The sequence below is a fragment of the Passer montanus genome, unplaced genomic scaffold (assembly GCF_014805655.1).
Source record: "Passer montanus isolate IOZ18808 unplaced genomic scaffold, ASM1480565v1 scaffold106, whole genome shotgun sequence".
NCBI lineage: Eukaryota > Metazoa > Chordata > Aves > Passeriformes > Passeridae > Passer > Passer montanus.
Window position 1 is genome coordinate 71,435 of NW_024357170.1, and position 22,013 is coordinate 93,447.

At 39.5% G+C, this 22,013-nt stretch overlaps 2 protein-coding genes across 2 annotated transcripts in view; one reads left to right on the forward strand and one right to left on the reverse strand.

Moving 5' to 3' along the window:
• Window positions 1-22,013, forward strand: part of APPL2 (adaptor protein, phosphotyrosine interacting with PH domain and leucine zipper 2) — a 35,198-nt gene that overhangs the window by 3,289 nt on the left and 9,896 nt on the right. Inside the window, exons 2-9 of the mRNA XM_039720021.1 lie at window positions 1,655-1,753; window positions 11,936-11,995; window positions 12,490-12,561; window positions 14,416-14,503; window positions 16,618-16,659; window positions 16,777-16,835; window positions 17,803-17,949; window positions 20,082-20,164. Coding sequence (XP_039575955.1) covers window positions 1,655-1,753; window positions 11,936-11,995; window positions 12,490-12,561; window positions 14,416-14,503; window positions 16,618-16,659; window positions 16,777-16,835; window positions 17,803-17,949; window positions 20,082-20,164 — 650 coding nt within the window. The remainder of the gene's footprint in view (window positions 1-1,654; window positions 1,754-11,935; window positions 11,996-12,489; window positions 12,562-14,415; window positions 14,504-16,617; window positions 16,660-16,776; window positions 16,836-17,802; window positions 17,950-20,081; window positions 20,165-22,013) is intronic.
• Window positions 12,048-22,013, reverse strand: part of WASHC4 (WASH complex subunit 4) — a 57,499-nt gene continuing 47,533 nt past the window's right edge. The window contains exons 34-35 of the transcript XR_005628747.1: window positions 15,773-15,821; window positions 12,048-12,163 (exon numbers count right to left, since the gene is read on the reverse strand). The gene's annotated coding sequence lies outside the window, so the exon portion shown is untranslated. The remainder of the gene's footprint in view (window positions 12,164-15,772; window positions 15,822-22,013) is intronic.

Consider the following 22,013-nt stretch of genomic DNA (forward strand, 5'->3'; position numbering starts at 1 on the left):
ATTTTTGAAAATCAGTATGTTTGCAGTTACTGAAATGATATGTTAATGTGGAAAACTCAAAATCATGCCACTGTCCTTACAGGGAAATCTGTACAAAGGTGCTTTAAACATTTGGGATCCTGGTATCAATTTCGTTGACTTGGACTTCTCTCCATTCTCTGGTTTTTATGTTCACCTTATTTGAGAATAATACTTTGTAATGCATATTCACTTACATGCTAGGATCTCAAACTAGCTTCCCAAACTGCCAGCATCTCTCAGGTAGGAGGTGTTGTAGCAGCTCAGCACATCAGCCAAGGGAACTGTTGAAAGCTTTTGAAGGTACTCAGAGGAGGAAGGTTCTGAAGAAAATCCAAAGACTGACTCCCAGGTCATGTATTTTAACCACTGAGCAGCACTAGTTTCTGGCTTGGATACTTCTCAGCAGAGATGAAATGATAATTAATCATAGGCCAGGATTTCTTGAAGGATGCTGGTGTTATGTTTTCCAGAACAAAGAAAGTCTGGGCAGAGAGTTTTGCAGAGAAGAAAAAATGCCTTGGAAAAATGCATGTGCCTTCTGTTAAAATAGTGGAGTATCTTAAAACTTTGAAAATAAATTTCCCAAATTCAAATCTGGATACTTCAGGTACATTAGAGATTCCTGTAAGAGGGGGATAAATAAAGGCCTTGCTCTTTTACAGGACTGACATGTCTATGAAAGTACTGGAGTTTATGTATGCCACTCATGTCAGCAGATGAAGCTCATTAATGTCATATGAGTTAGCTGTACAGATGGAGAGACATTTCCAGTTAGCCTCAAATAGATTGGATTTATCAAAGCTAAGACTAAGTATGGATCATGAGTTTGTTAAAGGGACAGTCTTTCCTCTTTAATTATTGTAAACATCTAGCAAATTCTGGAGCCCAGCATTATTTTGAAGTATCGTTTTTATCCCATCTCAGGAGCTGTGTCAGCAACATAATTCTTTATTCCTGACAATTCCGCCTGAAGAAACCAAGGGAATTTATTTGTGTCTTTAAGATAACACAAGTTCTTCCTTCCCCTTCCTGCTTGCTGGCTAGGATGAGTTAGCAGAGTGAAGAAAGTGCAGGGTATCTCTGAGTGGGTGTATCCTTGTGTGCCTCTTGGAGATGAACGCTCAGTTGTTTGGTCCAGTGACATCAGCTTGCTTTGGCCAGGGCCCCTTAAGAGTTGCTCAAGACAGTGGGGAGTGAATAACAGAGTGTAAATTATCTCAGTGGAAAGAGGTGCTTTCAATGCAGTCTGACACTGGAGAAGTAAAGTGAGCAAGCAGTGGTGTTTGACCCCCAGTCCTTAACATGGTTTGAATTACTGTCGTCAGCAGGAAGATATTCAGGATTTTTTACATTCCTAATTATGTTGGAAGGACTGTCTATTAGTAGGAGCAAGAGCCTGGGAGCTGGGATGTGGCTGTAGCATTTTATTAGTTTACATCCTTGTGCCTCAATTTACTATCCATAATAAAAGAACCTATTTCCACATGTTTAGAGATTCTGAATAAACAGAATCGTGCAAGTCAAGGGCATATTATTTCTGATTGCTTTTTACTACCATCTCTTTGTAGTTGTTTGATTGTTTTTGATATTTCTACTTAGGACTGAAAACTTTGCTTTTTTTCTTTTATTGAAGACTCGTTCTTTGCTCAGTGTCTTTGAAGAAGATGCAGGAACCCTTACAGAATATACAAACCAGTTGCTTCAGGCAATGCAACGAGTCTACGGTGCACAGGTAATTTTTTATTTGTATTTCTTTTGTTCAATGTGGATTAGAAGATAAATTGCTGTTATGGTGCTGTTATTTACATTAGAGTTACTAAGTACATGTTCTTTCTGTGGTTTAAGAGGAGTTGTGGGTGTTTTTCATCTGATAGCTCAACCTCTTCCTGCCTTGATGCTCAGAAAAGTAGTAGTTATTAAAAAGAAAAGTTATTTACTTTGTCTGCAAACAGTTAATCAGAGTAAAACTGTGCTGTGTCCTCACCTTATGGTACATTGGGAGACCAGCCTTGACAAAACCTCTGATAGCTCAACCTCTTCCTGCCTGATGCTCAGAAAAGTGGTAGTCATTAAAAAAAAAAGTTATTTACTTTGTTTGCAACCAATTAATCAGAGTAAAACTGTGCTGTGTCCTCACCTTATGGTACATTGGGAGGCCAGCCTTGACAAAATTGCTTGCCAAATGCAGACACGATTCCCAGGTCTGCACACTGACTTTAGGCACCTGACTTTGATGCTGTGACTCACCTCATGGAGGGAACTGCCCATGTCCATTGATTACAGAGCAGATGTGCACTTTGGTTCATACTAAAGTTAAGTGCCTAGAGTAGTTGTGAAAAAAAATGAGCAGGAGCAGAAAAAATAACATTTTCTAGAGTGTTTACGTGACCTAGATGACTAAATCCCTTTGAAGGTAAAATCTGTAAGAGAAATTATATCCAGTGCTTTGGAAAATGTAAATCTGAGTGATTTTCAGTGAAGCTGATTCCCATGTGCATAAAATTAGGTGTTTCAAAATGCCATATCTGGGTCTTTAAAGACATACACGATGTCTCATGGAAGTTTTGCAAATAGTTATGTAGGTTAAATTCCTGAGTTCACTAGAAACAACTTTTCTATTCTTAAACCAGTAAATCAGAGCCCACAGAGAGGTTAAGAGCTCAGGGGTATTTTGAATTTCCCTGGAGAGTGCCTGATCCCTACATTATTAGAAATCAGTTCAGCTGTAAGTCTTGCTATAAACAAGTATGCGTCCATGTGGTGGGATTGCTCTTTGGGTGACTGATAGTTTGACATGGAAGAACCATTTGCCCAGGATCTGGCTGCCTACATCTGGAAGATCCAGCTTTGGAGAGCTTCAAAGTCTTCACGTCTTGGATGTTGTGCAAATGAAGAGCAGCCAGAGGTTTGCAGCACAGCTTAGGTACATAGGAAATGATGCAGGGCATGGCCGAGGGCTTGAGAGATGGCATGAAATCAACACTGAAAGTCAGGGATAGGCATTTTGGCAGAGTCACTGTGCTTTAAGAGTAACAAAGAGTGTGGGCACCTTGTGTGGTAGGAATCTGACAGCAAAGACTGGATAGGATTGAAAAGGATGAAGAAGGGAATCAGGAGATAAATCTGATTTTTAATGTCCAGCTTGAGGGCTGCATGTCCCTTTCCGCTGCTGCTGACCTTTTAGGATGGGATTTTAGGAAGTGGTTGCTCTATGTGATTCAAGAAAAAGCACTGTTTTTGCTTTTCTTTGCCTCTTCCTTTTCATCTTGGTTTTTAGACTTCTCCATTTCTGTTTCGCCACAATTACATTTCCTTTTTCTTCTCATTGTCTCAGTACATTTACCCATCACTGTTTTGCAGTCCTACTGAGTCTACTTCATTTTTCCAGCACTTTTTCTCCACTTGTGTCCTGAACACTACTTTAGTTTGATGTAAATGTTCAGTAGCTTGTGAATATTTGATATATTCTTTAAAGTAGGTCTTTGGAGTTTGAAGCAGTTTTGAGATGTAGAACTAGAAGGGTAATACTGAATTGCCTACTAAACATAAAGTTAGTTATGGACAGTTAAGAAAAATATGTGTGGTATTTCTTGGCTGCCTAATCACTGTTTGGGAGAAAAAGCACTTTTGTTGATGTGTTATCTGGGCCTCAATAGCAGCATATTAGGAGGTGTTACCAATCCTGTTAAAGCTGAGAGTATTGAGAAGCCGAGTCCAAATTTGCCTGTTTATTTTCATGACTTCAATTTTGTCTCTGCAAAGTCAAATTTTCTTTTTGCAAAGTCATTGTCATCTCCTCCTCTGATTTCTGTGTCTGTAAGATAGGAATTACAGTTACTGACCTACTTTAAAGCAATGGCCATAAAATAACTGGGATCACAGTCAAGGCAGCCAGACAAAGCATCAGTGGGTTGTACTAGTCTCCAGTACTGAAAATTAAGGGTTTATGCCCCCTGAAAACACTTACAAAAGTTTAAAAAATGTTAATTTTGTTTTCTTCCATAATTTTTCTGAACTTTAACATTTCCCAGATGACTTAACCATGTTTTCAAGACTTTTTTTTTTGGCTAGCTTGCTAGAAATTTCGTGTTTCTTGTGATGAAAACTCAGATTTTTGTGTAATTCAAACCACTGTAGCTTGTGATCAAATAACAATAGTTAAAGGTTCTGAAGAGATTCAGTGCAGAGTCTCAGGGGAGTAGCAATTAGTACCAACTGCATGCTGTTAATTAACTGTGTGGATATATTCATATAGCTGTCTATAGCTGTGCCAAAACACTGCTCTGTGTGGAGCACCACACTAAATTTGTTAAGTGACAGCTTAAACTGCTTTAAGCACTTGGATCAGTGCATTTGAAAGGAGTGTGAAAAAGAAATACTTGCCCATATTTTTAAAAAACATTTAGGCAAATAGGAATCCTTTTAAGCATCTTTTCAGATTTACATGTGTTTGAGCAGGACTTTAAAAAGAGAGTAAGGAGGGATGTGCAGCATCCTGTGCAGCAGTGGCTCTGCTGCCTGGGCTGCAGCTGGGAGATGCATGGGTAGCAGATTGCCTTGGCTGCAAGGCTGTCAGTGCTTTACAAACCTCTGGTTGCCCTGCAGGATGAGGACAGTGTTCTCACCTCCTTGGACACCCACACCACATGGGATCAGGTGGTGACTCTTTAGTCTCTTTAGTGCAAAAGAGGCTGTGATGCTTCAAGGCAGATGCAGCGTGCGATGCCCTGATTAAGGAGAAGTCACAGGACCCGAAAGTGGCACTGGAGGAGTGAGGTTGCCCTGATGCCCTGATTAAGGAGAAGTCACAGAACCCAAAAGTGGCACTGGAGGAGTGAGGTTGCCCTGATGCCCTGATTAAGGACAAGTTACAGAACCCAAAAGTAGCACTGGAGGAGTGAGGCTTGGTTGATCTGGCAAACCAATGTGATTAAAGCACAGTGAAGCACAGTGAAGCATTTTTATATTCATCAAATAAACCACACCCGTGTGAGTACACATTATACTTCCTGCTGTAGATCTCCCAGCTGTGCTGTAGTACCCTGGAATAGTACCACAGCAGTGGTCTTATACAGGAGATCTTCCTTACAGAGTTTATTCTTGTAGCACTTCCTTCTTGTGTGCAAGCCCTGGTGTTGTATCTGGCATTACTGCTGATTTCTGTGAATGTTGTGTTTGTCAGGCTGGATGTTTTATTACCTGAGCAATATTATAATGCAGCAGCAAGCAACAACTGTTAGAAAATTTATTTTGCTTAATTTACAATGCTGAGGCTCTTGCAATAATGAATGAGCAAAATGTGCCCATTCCTGACCACTGTTTACCTTCCTGACCACTGTCATAGGAAATTGTTTTCAAAGCTTTGCTGTCATTTCCAGTTCTTCATCATGCTCTAGAAGTGGCTGAGCCGGGAATCTTCACTTGAAGCAAAATGCCTTTAGGAAACTCTTAGGAGACTCTTGTGTCTCTGCCGACTGTTAGAAGGGATGAACAGTTGCGCAGATCAGAGGAGAGTAAGATGCAGTATTTTGTAAAGTAAAGATATTTCATCTCATGAGTCCTGACAAACCTGTCTAGATAGAGGGGCAGTGATGTCAAAAGAGGAGTAGAAAGAAGCACTTGTTGTCTTTATCAATATATCTGGAGAGAGAACAGCATTGGAATTGTGAAGTATGATCTTGTTCAGCATCTCCCTCTCTGTGAGCATTTCTCTTGTGATTTCAGAGGCACACAGGCAAAGCAGCTACAGCCACCATGGCTCACTGCCTTTTTACATCCAGACTCTTAGAGAACCTTTTGACAGTTACGGAATAGTCTTGGTTTATAGGTACATTACATGGGTGTCAGGACAGCTTGAATCTGTCAAGCTATTTTTTAAGTAGTACAAGTGTTACTTCTCTGCAAATTCACGATTCCTCATGTCTGTATTTTTCAGCAGTGCTGCTTGTTTGATTTTCCTGTGTATTGCCTTCAGGAGGCTGTAACTCAGTAGTTGGGTGTCAGGCTCTTTAGGTTATGCATGGACTTTCATATTTATTATGTTGCATAGCTAACCCCAAGTGCTGAGAGTTCTTGCTTATTTAGCAAGCAAGCACTGATACACTTTTTCTTTTAATTGTTTTCATGTCTAAGGGAGCAATTGTATTGGCTTTTCAAATTATAAGAACATTTTTTCCCTAAAACATTTTGATGGAATAAAAATTAATTTACCATTTTATAAACTTCTAACTCAACATAGAGAAGTTTCAGCAGAGTGTTAGAATGGGAGAAACATTTGCAATAAACTACAATTGTCATCACTGACTTCTGTGAAATACTGTGTGTATTATTATTCCATACTTGCAAGTTTGCACCTTACCTTCTTGAGGCTTATTCACCATATATTGCTGACAGAGATAAGCAGAAGATTACCACATGAGAACTAATGTATCTATAAAGGCACGGGAGAGTTTTCACTGTGCCTGGAAACAGGTTAACATTGTGCTAAGGAGGATCTGGGAATCTGAGGCACCATAAATGTATGAATACCCTGCTGATAGTAATTGTTTTGACAGAAGAGATTCTTTCTGTACCATCCTGTTGTAGCTGCTGTTGGTGTTTTTCAGCAGAGCTTTGACTGGTGGCTTCTATTCCTTGAGGCTATTGGATGATCCTTTGCTGAGCTGTTCCCATTTGTTAGGATGGGATGCCATGCTGTGAATCAGCACCAGGGCAAGCCATGTTAGCCTGATCTTGTAAAGTGCTGTGCAGCCTGAGCACCCTGGTGAGGCTTAGCTTCTGCAACCCTGGGTTCATGTTTCCAAGCCATTTAGTATGCAAACCTAAGCCTGTAGGACTGTGCCATTTACTAGATTGCTGGATAATTCTGTTTTGTCAGAAGATAAGCATATGTAAATGGAGCTGCATAAAACTCTTGTATCAAGACCCAGTTCTTTTTGTGCTGTGCCTGATTTTAAAGGTAAATGTGTTGCCTGGTTCTGAAGGGATGGACAGGCTGCAACTACCTCCTGGGTCTTCTGCTTCAACCACATATCTGGGTCTTTTTTCTCTTTGATGAGGCATTAAGTTTTCCCAGATGTAAGCCAAAATTTATTATGTGTCATTCTGCACACACAGAGTGCATGGATAAATACCTTTACCAGTGTCTTGCTTGTTTATATGAAGCAGCCTTTGGCAGTTCTGTGTCATAGTTACTTGCAGTTTCAAAAAATGCCAGCTGTAGCTGGAGTAGGAAAGTTGCTTTGCAGAAAGCTTCATTAGAGTGGGATTTGAACTGGGTGTGCTGGAATAGTTCTGTGTCTTTAGAAGTTAATTTATAGCTGGACTAAATCCTTTACATGCCCTCAAATCTGTAGTCTATTAGACAACTGTCTACAGAAATATCTTTGGATTTCAGCAGATTAGTCCTCAGAGTTTATTTTGGAAAAATAGAGAGATCCTAAAAATGGATGGACTGCCTCACTGGGAAATTGTAAATGGCATGGATATTTTGTTACAGAAGAATCAGTATCTTCTGATGATAAGAATAGTGTAGTGAATAAAAGTGATAATAAAGAAGGTGGAATCAACCACATGTCTTTACTCTGGGCACTAGCTTAGAAAGTAAGACAGACTTTTTTTTTTTCCCCACTGACTTATTTGAAGGCTGGATCAAGTATTGAAGTAACTTGAAAATTAAACAGTATTTTTCAAACTAGCTGTTTTTAATTTCTGGTAGATTAATGCTAGAATCAAGGCCCACTTTCATTATCTTATCCATTTGAACTGGACTTACAGAAATTTATTCCTAGGGCTATCATGCAAGCCAGGGTTAGAGAAAAGGGGAAAAATAGTCAGCACATCTGTAATCACTACTGATTTAATTATACTTATTTACATATGTTTTTTTCTTCCCTCTGCTGTGCTTTTTTATATTAATGCTGCAGAGATTTCTTACCTGTTAAGCAAAACCATCTAGTGCAAATGAATTTATTTGCAAGGCCCACTGCTGGTTAAGTTTGCCTTCATTTAGAAAGCTTCACTTTCTGTTCAGGATTTTTTTTTTTTGAGTTTTTGCTTGATATATCATCTCATTAATAGGTGCCATACTCCATAAATGTGGGATGAATTCTGAAATGTCAGGATAATATGGAAGAGATGTAGAGTCAGGACATGTATTGTAGTTTTTCTTTTGCAATGGTGTATTGCATTGCAGTCACTTCAGGACAAAGGAAATCAATGTTGTTGTGTCCATGGGAAAATGCCTTGGAAATAGATTAAAACCTGTTAAAATAATTTGCCTGGATTTAGTGGATCTGTCAAATGAAGCAATGCAAATAACTTCTGAGTCTTGGAACTGAATGGCAGCAGGGCAGGGGGAGGGGGAAAGGCTGATTAGGAAGAAATGGGAGGAGGATTAAACCAAACTTTCCCAGATTAGTCTGCTTAGCAGTGCAGTATTACCACTAGGTCAGCAGAGCATTTTACTTGCTTCCTGTTCCTTATGCAATGGAATGTGTTTCAGCTTGCTAGCTTAATTTTTTTTTTTTTTCAGTTTTTGGATGTGTGTCTGTTTTGTTTTGATTTTTGTTTGGTTTTTTTTTCCCCAAACGATACAATGAATAATTTTGTACCTCTAATGGGAACTGAGTCTGGCAGGTGTTAGGAGGGAGGATGAAGGACCAAGGGTTAACTTTTCCACATGGGTAGAGATTGAGTAACAAGTTTGTGGTTCTGACACAAAGACCAAGCTTGGTCTGACACAAAGAACTGAGCCAATAAATGAAAAATGTGACCAGCTGGCAGCAGTGGTTTGTTAGTAATACATGAAACTGTTGTCCCCAAATCAGCCTAAAATCCCAAAGTAAGTTTTGTGTCAGGCACACCTCTCAATTTGTTCTGTATCTGGAGTAATAAACTACGAATGCCTGCTTGGGGTCTGTAATGAACTGTTGTCACCTGGTTGTGTACTTGGTAAGGTGTTGTTCATTTACACCCCTTTGAGATCCTCAGGGTTTCTGTGTTCTCCCATTATCCTGTCACATACTGGAGACCACTCCTGGGGAGTGGTGACCCCTGGAAGATGCTTATTCCACACACCTCTTTACACTGCCAATCTTCAAACTGCCCCATGCAGATGAGTAGTGATGCCCTTTGAATGTTAAGTGAAGAAATTGAGGATTGATTCTAAAAACCAAACTGGTATAAGCTTTGTGGATGGTGAACATAAAAGAACAGGGTGACTTTGGATATGGGGATTTTGTTTCTTTGTTTGTATCAACCCATTATTCTGAAGCTTCTTGTAGTGTTAGCAGACTTAGGCCAGAAGCATGTCTTTTCCAGATTCAGAGCAGATCACGAAACTGCAGACTTTGCAGGAATAAATAAATTGAAACAAATGGGGAAAAGAGGCATGTTTCTGATACTTGGTTTATTTCTAAAGATTTCTCTCATCCTGATCCAGCTGTACAGTTTATAGGTGGCATCACAGTTGTTGTGTGAGGACTTAGAGCTGGGTAGGAACTGCAAGAAGACTGTCTTTGAGATTGTGTTTATGAAAAAGATGCCAGGTCTGAGAACTTCTGCTTGTTTTTTGTAATATGAATTTCCTCCCACATTAATACAAACAAACCCTTTAAATATCTTCTGTATACTTGCAGGGAGTCCTGTCCTCCCTGTCATAAACTCATTGCTTGCTAGCTCCCACTTTGAAGGTGGCACAGTCTCTCTGGTGTTCTTACTGCTTGGGGACAGATAATTAAGCCTCATTCCTATCCATGTCTGACCCCTTAACAGGGTTTGTTTTTATTATAAGGCAGAACATCCTTTTCCATCCTCTAGCTTGGGAAATACTTAAATACCAAGTGTTTGTGTAAAGCTTTTTCATTGTAAAAACTACGAAATCTGTAAAACCTCCTGCAAATCTTACAGGAACCATTGGCATTACTGTTGTGTGAAAATGTGCTTATTAATAATTGGGCCGAGACAAGAAATAAGACTAATCCATCACTGTGAAGTGAGAATAGTCATGGGGTTTGCATGATCTGAGCATGGGCCCACATTATCTTAGCTCTGAACTCCTATTGGTACCTCAGGAGCCTCTGCTGTGCCATATCCTCCTGCCTGGGAGTGTTATCACCATGGTGTTTTCAGATGGTCAAAATTACCTCATTCAGCTTTTCCTGTCCTGTCTTAACATGCAGTGACTGGTTTGGTTTGGCTTTTTTATTTTTCCCCTGAGCACTTGAGCACCCTTTAACACTGGCTGAACGTTGGGCCCTTCTGCCCTGTGCACCCCCATTCCTGGCGTGCCGAGGCTGAGCAGAAGCACCAGGCTGTAATGCAGTATGTCACAGGTGACAGCAGGCCAAAGCAGAGGGTGTTTCAGGGTCTCTGGCCCACATAGTTCACTGTGCTGGGCTCTGCTTGCTCAGGATGACAAGGGACAATAAATCAGCACACAAGCTCTGTCCTAGTTTTAATGGTTTTCTGTATCAGCCCTAGTAAAAAGGGCTCTGTTGAAGCAGTTCAGAGATCTGCTCCTAGTTTTACAAACTCTCCATATATTTGAAGACAGGAATAGTTTGTTAAGTTTAAAATTAAATTTAAAGTTACTGGTTCTCTGCGTTTCTGAGGACAAGAAGGATCTGATAGGGGTTAAGACAGATGTCAGTTACCCCCTTCCCTTTTTTCTTTTATTCTTGTTTTAAGTCCTCATTAACAGATCAGGGACAGAGCAGTTGATCTAGTGTTAGGAATACCTTGATTAAAGATTGACATATCCAAGTGCTTGTCTGGTTTTTCCAGCTGTCAGGTAAAATTACACAACTGCTCTACAAATCTCACCTGGTGTAAGCACATCTTAAGTGTGTGTGTACTTTCAGGAAAAGAGAGATGTGCTGGTTTGTGCTCTTGTAGCCACTTAAAGTGCTGTAATTACATTGGTACATTCCCTAAGTGTGAGTGCATTATGAGGCACATCTTCTGGTTCACTTTATTGATGTAAGTTTTGGGGAGAGATTATTAACCTGTATGAAACATTCTTATGCTGATATGGCAGCTTACATCTTTGAGGTTGTTCTAGTTTTCTTATATTATTGTGATGGGGAGAAACCCAAGCCTAGAACCAAATGCCCAAATCTTAGCTCTATTCAAAGTAGTTAAACTGTAGATGTGAAGTATGTACCTCCTACTGCTGCTTCTCTGTTGTCATGGTTTAAGCCCAGCTGGAAATTCTGCCAGCCCTGTTTGTGGGGCTTGCTCAACCACATTTCTTTTCCCCTCACCCCAGTGGAATATGGAGGAGAATCAAAGTAAAACTTGTATTTTACGATAAAGGAAGTTTAATAATTGAAAATAAAGTAAAATAATAATGGTAAATTATAATAATGGTAATAAAAAGGAAAAAAAAAGGTGATGCACATTGCAGCTGTTCACCACCCACTAACTGATGCCAGAGCTCCCTTCCTGAACCCAGACTGGCCTCCCTTTAGGGTACTTGCCCCAGTTTATTTACTGGGCATGATGTTCCATGGTGTGGAATATCCCATTGGTCCTTTTGGGTTGTCTGTCCCAGCTGTGCTCCCTCCCAGTTTCTTTTGCGTGCTCTCTCACTGGCTGAGTGTAGGACAAGGAAAAAAATCATTTACTTAGGATAAACATGACTTCACAAAAAATCCAAAACATTAGTGTGTTTTCAGCACTATTCTTACTCTGAATCCCAAACACAGCGCTGTAACAGCTGCTGAGAAGAAATTAACTCTATCCTAACTGAAAGCAGGACGTCTGCAGGTATTTTGGAACTAGCTGTTTGCACACAACTGAATGTTTGTCAAAGCAGTTTCAGATTCAGTCAAGAAGTTGCTAACAAAGTAGTGGTAACAGCAGCACTGGGGACCTTTCATTATTTCTATTAACATGTCATTTTTGTTTGTAGAATGAAATGTGTCTTGCCACACAACAGCTTTCGAAGCAGCTCCTTGCCTATGAAAAGCAGGTATGTTCAACACATGACTTTGATTTCTTCTCTGCCTCAGCACTTGTGAAGAAGTCTCTAAACTGTGTTTTCTGGAAGTGCTCAGGGCATTTGCTTTACTTGGTTTCATGTGAAGGCAGTTGTGACTTTCCCCAGGATGTTCAAGGGAGTTGGGTCATTTCTGAGAATCTTAAAAAAATAAAAGAACCACATTAGAAAAAACCCAAAAAGGTACAAAATCTGAGTTAATAAATTTATGAAGATACAAGTCAGTTTGTTCCAGTTCTATGACTTGAAAATGAATATAATAAGAATTAAGTGTTGTTCAAAATCCATTCATTTAATACAAGAAGAGCAGCGTAAAAGAGTGTATATTAATGATCATCTGGTTTTACATTTATTTTAGCATTTGTTGCATTTTGTAGAAATATTCATTAGATTTGTAGTAAAACATGTATTGTATTTTATTTTCGTCTTTACTAATTTATGGACCAAATGTGTGTTTATATTTCCAGCATTTTGCCTTAGGTAAAGGAGATGAAGAAGTGATATCCACCCTCCATTATTTTTCAAAAGTTGTGGATGAGGTAATTTGAATTGCTAATATTCTCTTTTTACCATACAGAATATTAGTGTTTTTTCTTTGGGTCTCTCCTTTTGATTCAGAGCCTTCCCACTGAAGGCTAGATTGTGCCTGAGTTTTAGAGTAGTTTAATTTTGGATAAAGAAGTTTGATACCACCCTTCTGTAATGGTTGAAGGTGTTTCTGTGGCTTCATCCCATGTTCTGTCCTCAGAGCAAGGCTGAATTTCCTAGGGGAACTTAAAGAGGGACTAAAGCAGGATGTGTCATCTAGGCTAGGGCAATCTTTTACATAATTCCATATTAAAATGATACGTTTCTAAGCTTTAAACGCTGCAGTTTGAGCCAAAACTTGCTAGGTATGGATGCAGGGCAGCTGTGAATTGGTAAAGTTGCAGTTCAGTTGCTGTGAGATCATGCAGAATCCAGAGATGTCTGGGGAAGGCTGCAGTACTGTGAGGTGAAGACAGTGAATCTGTGTGCAGTGAATACCCCCATGCCCTCCAGGTTTCTACTAAGTACTGAAGTGTTTGTAAATGCTTTTGGTAGACCTGCCCATATAAAATTTCAGTATGGTCTTGATATCTAGGTCCTTCTTGCTTAGGTTTCATCATATCACTCTCTGCTGTGAGCAGTGCTGTGCCATCAGAAAATCTGTTCTTGTTTGTCTACTTCCAACTTTGATTAAGGCGGCAAAAGGTTGTACTGTTTGGTCTGCTCTTTGGGAGAGGGGAGAGGGTTGTGGGACAAAAAGTAAGTAAAAAATTTTAGAGCCCATGGATAACTCTGAGGATGTAGTAAGAGGAATCCCAAAGGTTTGCTTCTTTTTTAGGCTTTTCTTGTTGCATGTGTGTTCTCAGGATGCTTGAAAGGAGCATTTTTTATCACAAGTCTTGCAATTGCTTATGTGAGCTCCAAATAGATCAAAACAAGAGCTTTCCCCTTCCCAGGTTCAAGAGAATGGTGCTGTTTGGGGGCAGAAAGCTGAAAGTAGCTGCTCAGTTTTGTCAGTCACATTTTCCCTGAGGAGAACTTGCTCCATTCCTTGGCCTCCTTTTCTGTGTGTTAGCTTCCCTTGTTCCTGTTTTAGTTGTCTGTTCTGTCAGCATTGAATTGTATTGTCTCGTGGGAAATCCTCAGTTCACCCTTACCTGCTTGAGGCTGCCTGGAGGTATCCAGGACACTGAGCAAACAGGCAGGAGGTCACCTCAATGTGTGGCACCTTCCTGGTGCTCCTGCAGTGGGATTGATAGCTGTCCTACCTGCACACATCTCGTATTCTTAGCAGGCCACTGTTGACATGAGAGCCTTGCCTGCCTTCATCCTAAATGGTCCACATGGGTGCTTTAAAACAGCTGTGTGCTGAGGTTTAGAAACACACAAACAGGAGTGAAGGTACTTCATACAAAATACAAACTACTATTAAGGAAAAATATTTGAATGGGACCTTTTGTTTTGCATGCCCCCTGTTGTGATTGTGTCCTGGTTGACCCTTGTTCATGGAAAGACACTGTAGTTGTGATGGTGGGGCTATAACTCCATGGCATTCAGACTTAACAAAAACAGGTTAATAAAGGATAATTTAAATCCCGTTAGGTTAAGCATTAGAATTAATGGTCAAGTGAATTGGCCTAATCCATTATGTGGGAACTGAGAAGTTCTTGGATCCTTGGGAAATACCAGGCCGGAATGAAGCATTTAGGGAGACATCCCCATCTGTCTCAGATACCATGAGAAGTGTATTTCAAGCATTGAAGTACATTATATCCACTGGACACAAGTGGCTGGTGTGTTTTGATGTTCTCTGTGGTTTGGGGTTTTTTATGTACATTGTGTCTTAGAACAGTTCTCTGTTTCAGCTCAATATTCTTCATTCTGAACTGGCAAAACAGCTTGCAGATACAATGGTTCTCCCAATAATACAATTTCGAGAAAAAGATCTCACAGGTAAATTATATTCTAAGTTTCAGATTTCCTTATATGCTCCTTCTTGTTTATTTCATCACAAACTGAGACATAATGCCATGTATTAATTTGTTCTTTGATGATTCACAGAAAAGTTTGTGGGGTTTTTTTTCTGCTATTTCAATTTCATTGACAGGTGCATGCTCTTACTCAGACAAAACCAGTTCAAGTTCACCACATAACATTTTATGTACCATATGGTGCAAGTTTAAAAATACACAGCTTTGTTCTTTGTTGGGTCACTGTGTTTTTATACTAGTGTAGTTTCACTGAAGTCACTGATGTAATTCCCAGAAGGGAAATTTAGCAGTGAATTGGGCTTGCAAACAGTATTTATTCCACTTCAGAAGTTTGGGGCTGTTTGACAAGCACAAGCAAGAATGTTCTTTTAACTTCAGAGAATAGTATATTCCCTCCTTTTTAAGGAATCAGTCCTCTTTAAATCCTTGCCGTGCAAGGGTAGTTCCATGCAAATTACCTGATTTCACAAATTTGGGATTTCATTACTTAAACAGCAAGGCAGTAACACAAAAATTTTATGTAATCACAAAATAAAAAAGCTTAAATTCAAGGTCAAGGACAGTCTTACCTACTTATGCCACAGAAATGTGAGTTTTTGCAGCAGCATTTCTTTCTTTCTCTTATTTTTTAAAGCCCACTGCTCATTTCACTTTCTGCAGTCCCACTTATGTCCTTCTTGCAGACTTCATTTTGATGTGAGACAAAATGACTACAGCAAAGCAGTGATGGTTTAAGTTCCTTATAGGATCTGATTGGAAATTATGAGGACATCCAGGTGTCTGTGTTAACACTACATTTTGTATCATATGCTGTCAAATATAAACCAGAATTTGGATGGTAAGATGTTGATGGTATAAACACTTCCTCACCTCTTTCATGTTGCCTCAGAGATAGTAATTATTTTTCCATATTTATGGATTCTTCCCTCTTGTTCATTAAAAAATACATGAAAATGAACATGAAGCCTGCAACCACAGCTTTAGCTGCTGCATGACAAAAAAACTGAAGTTTGTTCAACTTCCTTGGATGTCAGTTTTTTAAAAATTCTATCTACTTTTTCTGATGCAGTCTGTAGAACAGCATTTTCAGTGGAGACCTGGCCACACTGGAATGTCATAGAGGGGTTCCACAAGGCAGCAAGGAAGAATAACTGTGTTACTGTTTTTACTTTTGATCCTGTTACATCTATACATTGAATATTTTAGAAACTTCTAAATACAAGTTACTTACAAATGGAAAAATCTTCTGTCTTTCTTCATCTGAGTCATAATGAAGCATTCTGGGGGAAAAAAAAGCAGAGTGAAACTGATTAATGAGTAGGATGTTAAAAATAATCAGAGACCATGATGGCATTCTACAGTTTCCCCTTGGTATTTTCACAGTTGCATAATGTCTGTTCTTGTAAATGTGCTTTCTTTGTAGCTTTTTGAGAGAGATTTTACCAGTTGCAGCATATATTGGTGGGGGTACTAAGAGTAGCTTGTGCCTGACACTTGTGAAGTTACCGTGCCTCTTCAGCCTGTCTTCTCTCTACCTGTATCAGAATTTCATGGCCAGTATTTGTAATGCAAGCATCATACCCAGCAGTCAGGTGTGTTGGATACAGATTTATTTTCACAGAGCAGCTTAGCAAAAATGTTCCACACTGAGGGACATTCATATACAGGAAGAAGGCTTTAGTTCATACATCCATGGGTCTTAAATTTCTCAGTATCACATAAGCACTGTCAGATTGTTCAGGACTGCTGATCTTGCATGATAGTGGCGGGCCTTTTGTCAGAATAAACGTACTGAAATGGGGTTTCTTTGGAGAAATGACACTGGCAGATAAGGCATCTTTCTTGGAGTGACAGCTTGCTCAATAAAATAAACTCACTCCACCCTTAATTAGCTATCTGCCTATTCATTTCTCTAGCAGCTCATCTGGTTTAGCATTTGCAAGACAGGCACAATGTATACATCTCTGCTGTGGAAGGGCTGGAGTGACTTCGGCAGTAAATATGCCATAAATGGTCTCAGTTGAACAAAGTGTTCACAGCTGGTTTTACTTTGAATATTTGATTTCTCTTTTCCAGAAGTAAGCACGCTGAAGGATCTCTTTGGCCTTGCTAGCAATGGTATGTGTCCCTGTTTTGTTTCTATTCATATGCAGCTGCTAGAGCAAAGAAGACATGTTTAATCTGTGCAGATACACATCACATTTCTAAAAAAAAATAAATATTCCTTGTCTACAGAACATGACGTGTCCATGGCAAAATATAGCAGGTTACCGAAAAGGAAAGAAAATGAAAAGGTAACAAATGTGAAAGAGAAAATAGAATGTTTTCATCAGCCATTCTGTCTACATCCTTGTTCACTGTGAACTTTGGAGAGTTCATTGCTTAAATTCACAGTAGCTCAGGAATACTTGTGATTTGTTTCCAAGCAGACACAAGGCTTTTAAACATCAACTCAGCACTTACACCCGTTTTCTCCAAGTTAGGCAAGTGATGAAATATTGTGCTCAACTAGAGCCCTTCAGATCCATGGGAGCTTTTCAGATAGAGGCAGTCCAAGTGACTATAAATAGCTTTGTATAGGCCTAGTGTTGTACAGCTGAGGTGGTGATGCAGTATCACTGAGCACAATTCATTGTGAACTGCCATGAAGCCTTGTGTCTGCTGTTCCTAAAGCATTGCATTTCTTTGCATGTACCTTCCTGTTCAATTACTCTGTATGGCCTGTCATTCCACTTAACAGTGCACATAACTCTCTTGGTGGGATTATTTTATATTCCTCCTTCTTTGCCCACTGGACTGCTATTCTAAAATACATCCCTTTGTCAAAAAGTGTATGGCTGGCCCTGTCCTGAGAGTGAATCTGTTCTACAGGATGGTTCTTGAAAGGAAATGCCTTACGGAGCACAGTGTGGTATAGCATACTGTGAATTACTCACCTCTGAATTCTGCACTTGCAGACTTGTGTTCTGATCTCAGCTGCAAATAAATTTCTTGCACAGAGATCTGATCCGTATTTTTAGTGGTGGTAGTTTTACATAGTTTGTAGTCACTACAAACTCCAAATGCTTTAGTATCATGACAGTTAAGGGCCTGAAGTACCTGCCTTGGGTTTTAGATTTGCTTTCTTTGTTTCTCATCCTTCATTTTAACCTGGAGAAGTTCTGTAAAGATGATGATTTAAAAATAATTTGAAGATGATCAGTAAATATATCCATATACACAGTAACACTTTGTTAACCTCTTTTATAATTTTTTGTTCAGCTTAAGGCAGAAGTGGCAAAAGAAGTGGCAAATGCAAGAAGAAAGCAGCACCTTTCATCCTTGCAATATTACTGTGCCCTGAATGCTCTGCAGTACAGGAAGAGAGTGGCTATGATGGAACCTATGCTAGGATATACACGGGGACAGGTATTGACAGTAAAGTGTCTGTATCACTTAGACATGTTCCTGGGAAAGGTAAAACATTGTAGTTCTGGATTTATTTTGGGACCTGACAAATTACAGTGAGTGTGGTGGGGAAACAATTTGCATTCAGCTTGCCTAGATTCTAACAACAGATTTTGTTTGTGGCAGATAGTTGAATGTTTAGATATTCAGGAAAGATACTAATGAAAATCCAATACACTTCAATGCAAAATCAGCCCAGCGTTAGTTTTTTCACAGCTGAGCTAAATGCAGTAGCATTTACTTCCACTGTTTACTCAGTCTGCACAATCTCTCCTGTGTAGCAGTTCCCTTCCTGGCACATAATGTTCAGCATACTAATGAGGAGTGTGCACGATGAGGAACAGAGCTCTGGAGAGCTGGAAGGACAGAACAGTAGAGAGGATTGAGCATAAGGCTGGAAAATCATTTTTCTAATTTTTATTCTAACAGCAATTTGATAGAGCATTTCTCAAGTCTGACCCTCCAGCATATCAGGGGGATCAACCAACCAGTATTACACAGCACTTGATTCTCACTATTACCCATTTTAAGGGTCTTTGATTTTGATGAAAGAAAGTGTTTGGAAAATGAGAACTGGGCTATGAAAAGAGGAAAAATGGATGTGGTGCTCTGTTTGATATTTTAGTGTGGCTCATCATCATCTGCATCATCTGTCATTTGCAGCCCATGTGCCTCATTTAAAATAGGTAGTAAATGAGGATTTAGTCACTTTCCCCACCACAGGAGTTCACACTGCTTCTCTGCTGTAATTATCCTAAGTGAAAGAACTGCATTGGTTTCTTTACTGGAAACCAAACAGAACTTTCTTTCCCCATACTTCAGCTGGCAAAACTGCTTTATCTCAGTGCTTTATACAGGGAAGTCTCAGGTTGTCATGGGAATGACTGAATAACCAGAAGCCAGCTGATGCTTAAATATTGTGAACTGCCTTTCAGTATAAATATGTATTTTCTTAGTTAATTACTCAAGCATGTGTCTCCAGTTTCACATTTCCAACAAATGAGTAGGTCATATGGAAATTTTGGAAGAAGCAGTGGCTAATAGAGGGTTCATTTGACTGAAAACTGGCATCAACATATATCATCAGTGGAATTTAGAGCTCTTTCCTCTTGAAACAGGCTTCAGAAATAGAATAGGCAAATCATTCTTTAGGAGGCCATTCTTTCTGTCCTTTGTAAAGGGAGGCTGTGGTCTATAACATGGTTTCAGAAATCTGAATCTTGGGAATCCTAGGTCCCAAGGTTAGAGAAAGGGAGTGAAATCACAAGTAAAAGTGGATGAAATAGCTAATAAATTGCTTAACATCCAAGAATTTGCTTTTACATCTCTTCCCAGAGTAGGTCACTGATTTTTATGTGTTTATCCTAATTAATTGCACACACATCCTATCTGTTTCCATGTTTCATGCAGTTTCCAGTAGGCTCTAATGATGGCTGTGCCCTGCAGCAGACAATACAAGGTCAAGTCTACACCAAGTGTTTTGCTTTATTGTGTGCCTGCTGAGCCAGCTAAGAGAATTAATTTTCTATCACATAATGTGCACTTTGGCCATAGTAGCTTTTTTTTAGCTCCTTCAGTAGAACAAAACCCATGGTAAAACTGTAGTTGATACAACTAATTGCCCTGGAGGCTTCTGCAAGCACAGCTACACTTTGCTGATGGACTTTGCTACAGCACTTTGAAAACTGTCATCGTGGAGTTGGTAGTTCAGGTTGGCCTGCTAAATCTAATGGATGATTTGTGTCCCGTTCCCTTTGATAGGGTGACATTGCACACAGCAGTTCCTAACACCACGGGCCCCAGCCCTGCCCAGGGCTAGTGTGGGAGAAGCTACCTGTGCCCTTATTTGAGTCATTTAGCAAGTTCTTTGGAAACATACCTGTCAGCAGCCAGTAGCTTATCTGTGTGTGCAAGGGTGGAGAGTTGCAAAAGTGGGAAGTAGCAAGAAAGGCAACGCAGCTGTTTTGCCCATGTGTTTGATCACCTGCCAAAAGTTCAGTCATAATGGAAGCACTGTTAACACTCCCACAATCTGCTACTTGTCTGCCAAAGCCAAGAGAATCTTCAGTGCCCTTTTTCTTGGTATTTTTCAGATCAACTTCTTTAAGAAAGGAGCAGAGATGTTTTCCAAAAGGATGGACAGCTTTTTGTCATCTGTTTCAGACATGGTTCAGAGGTAACCTCCTGCTTTTGTTTGCTTTTGTCATTCCATTGGAGTCCGAGCAATAGCGCTCTAACCTTCAGCACGTACCAGAGAGTGCCTCTTTTTCTTTCTAATGAGATTCCTTCCATGCTTACATGGCATTGTTGGACATATTTTGTTGAAGTAACAGGTAGAAAGGAAGTGTTTGTACATGGAAAAGAAAATGCTGTCTGTACACTGAAGAGAGTATTTTTACAGTATAGTCAGAAACTATATACTGTAAAGTGTTCACATGCTTTCTTACATCCCTGTGTCTCTTCATGAACAGAAAAGCATGGAATTTGGGCTAGAAACAGGTTAACAGTATTAATATAATAGACTTAAGGTCTCTGAATTATAGGTATTTATATTTAGGGCCTAAAGTGTTTGATGGTGTAGCTACACAAGGCAAACTAAACTCCTTACCCTTGGGAACATATTTATTGCATCCAGTGTAGGCTGTATTAGTCCAGTGAGTTCAACCTACTTTGACTAAGTTTTAAATTTCAGTAAACTGCTTTTGTACTCCTAATTTTGTGATAATTTTTCTTACACCTCCCCTCCACATCCTCCACTTGTAGTGGAGAGTTTCTGTATAATTAAGTCCCTGTAAATATAAACTTTACACTTGAAATGTAAGCATAATAGAGAGGATATTATTCATAGAATGATAAAATGTTAAGGGGTTGGAATGGCTCATAAAGATAATATAGTCCCAACTGAGTTCTTGACTTTAATCCTTCATTCCTTTCATATCAAGCTGTAGCCAAATCATTACTTATTCTCACTCTGGTGGCACTTTAAATAATGGATACCTGTTAACTTGAGAACCATTCTACAAACAAGTACAGTAGATTATTTCACTAAATCATTCTTTACTTTTTGTACTTTTATACTTATATATCTTTGCACACTCACTTGTGAAATAAATCCCTCTACACTGTTTACACAGCATTTGTACAGACTGGAGGACAGATTTTAAATGCCATTGAAATCCTGACTTTTGTTTAAAAAGTCTGGAGCATCTTACTTGTGTCTTACAGGCACAGGGAGGGTCCTGCCATTGGATCCTCACCATAGAATAAGCCCTTGTTTTCCACAGTCAGATGAATTTGGGTTCTGGACAGTGTACAGTAGTAAATGGAAACAAAAATAGGCTGCTCAGTTATTTTGCTGAGCCTGGTTTTTGTGTTTAAAGTCTGTCAGACAGTAAAGCTTGAAAGTACAACTCAAATGTAACTAGTAAAGGAGTGTGATGTCTGTGGAAAAACCAAAAGAGAAGCTTGTAAAATTCTGAATGGCACTGTGCATCACAGAATGACTGACACAGGACAGGGTTTCATGACTTCAGTTTGCACAACCACTGAAAACTGTGCTGCCCATTCCTCTCCTTCCTTGGTGCTGGGCATCACAAGGCCTCAGTGAGTCAGGTCTGCTTGTTAGTCAAGCTGAAAGCTTTTCACTTGCATATTTGTTCTTTTGGAACAACAAGCTGATGTGACCCATTGTGCAGCTACAGAATTTTAGTGGCATTTAAAAGCATTTTCATTTATACAGTGAATATTGCTAATGCTGTAAAAACACAAGAGATATCTACACTAACACTAGCACATTCTCAGTGACCACTTGGCCTAATTGCCACAAATGCATATAACTTCAGAGCTGAAGTTTACTTCACTTTTCTTCCTGCCTTGGAGATGGGAGAAGCACATCTTAGGAAAAGGAATACAGCCTCAGAAACCACAAAGGTGCCAGGGATGTTTTATCAAAAGCATTCTGTGGTGCAACAAAAATGACAGATCAAAAAATTGATTGAAATAACACTGAAGTAAAAACTGACAGC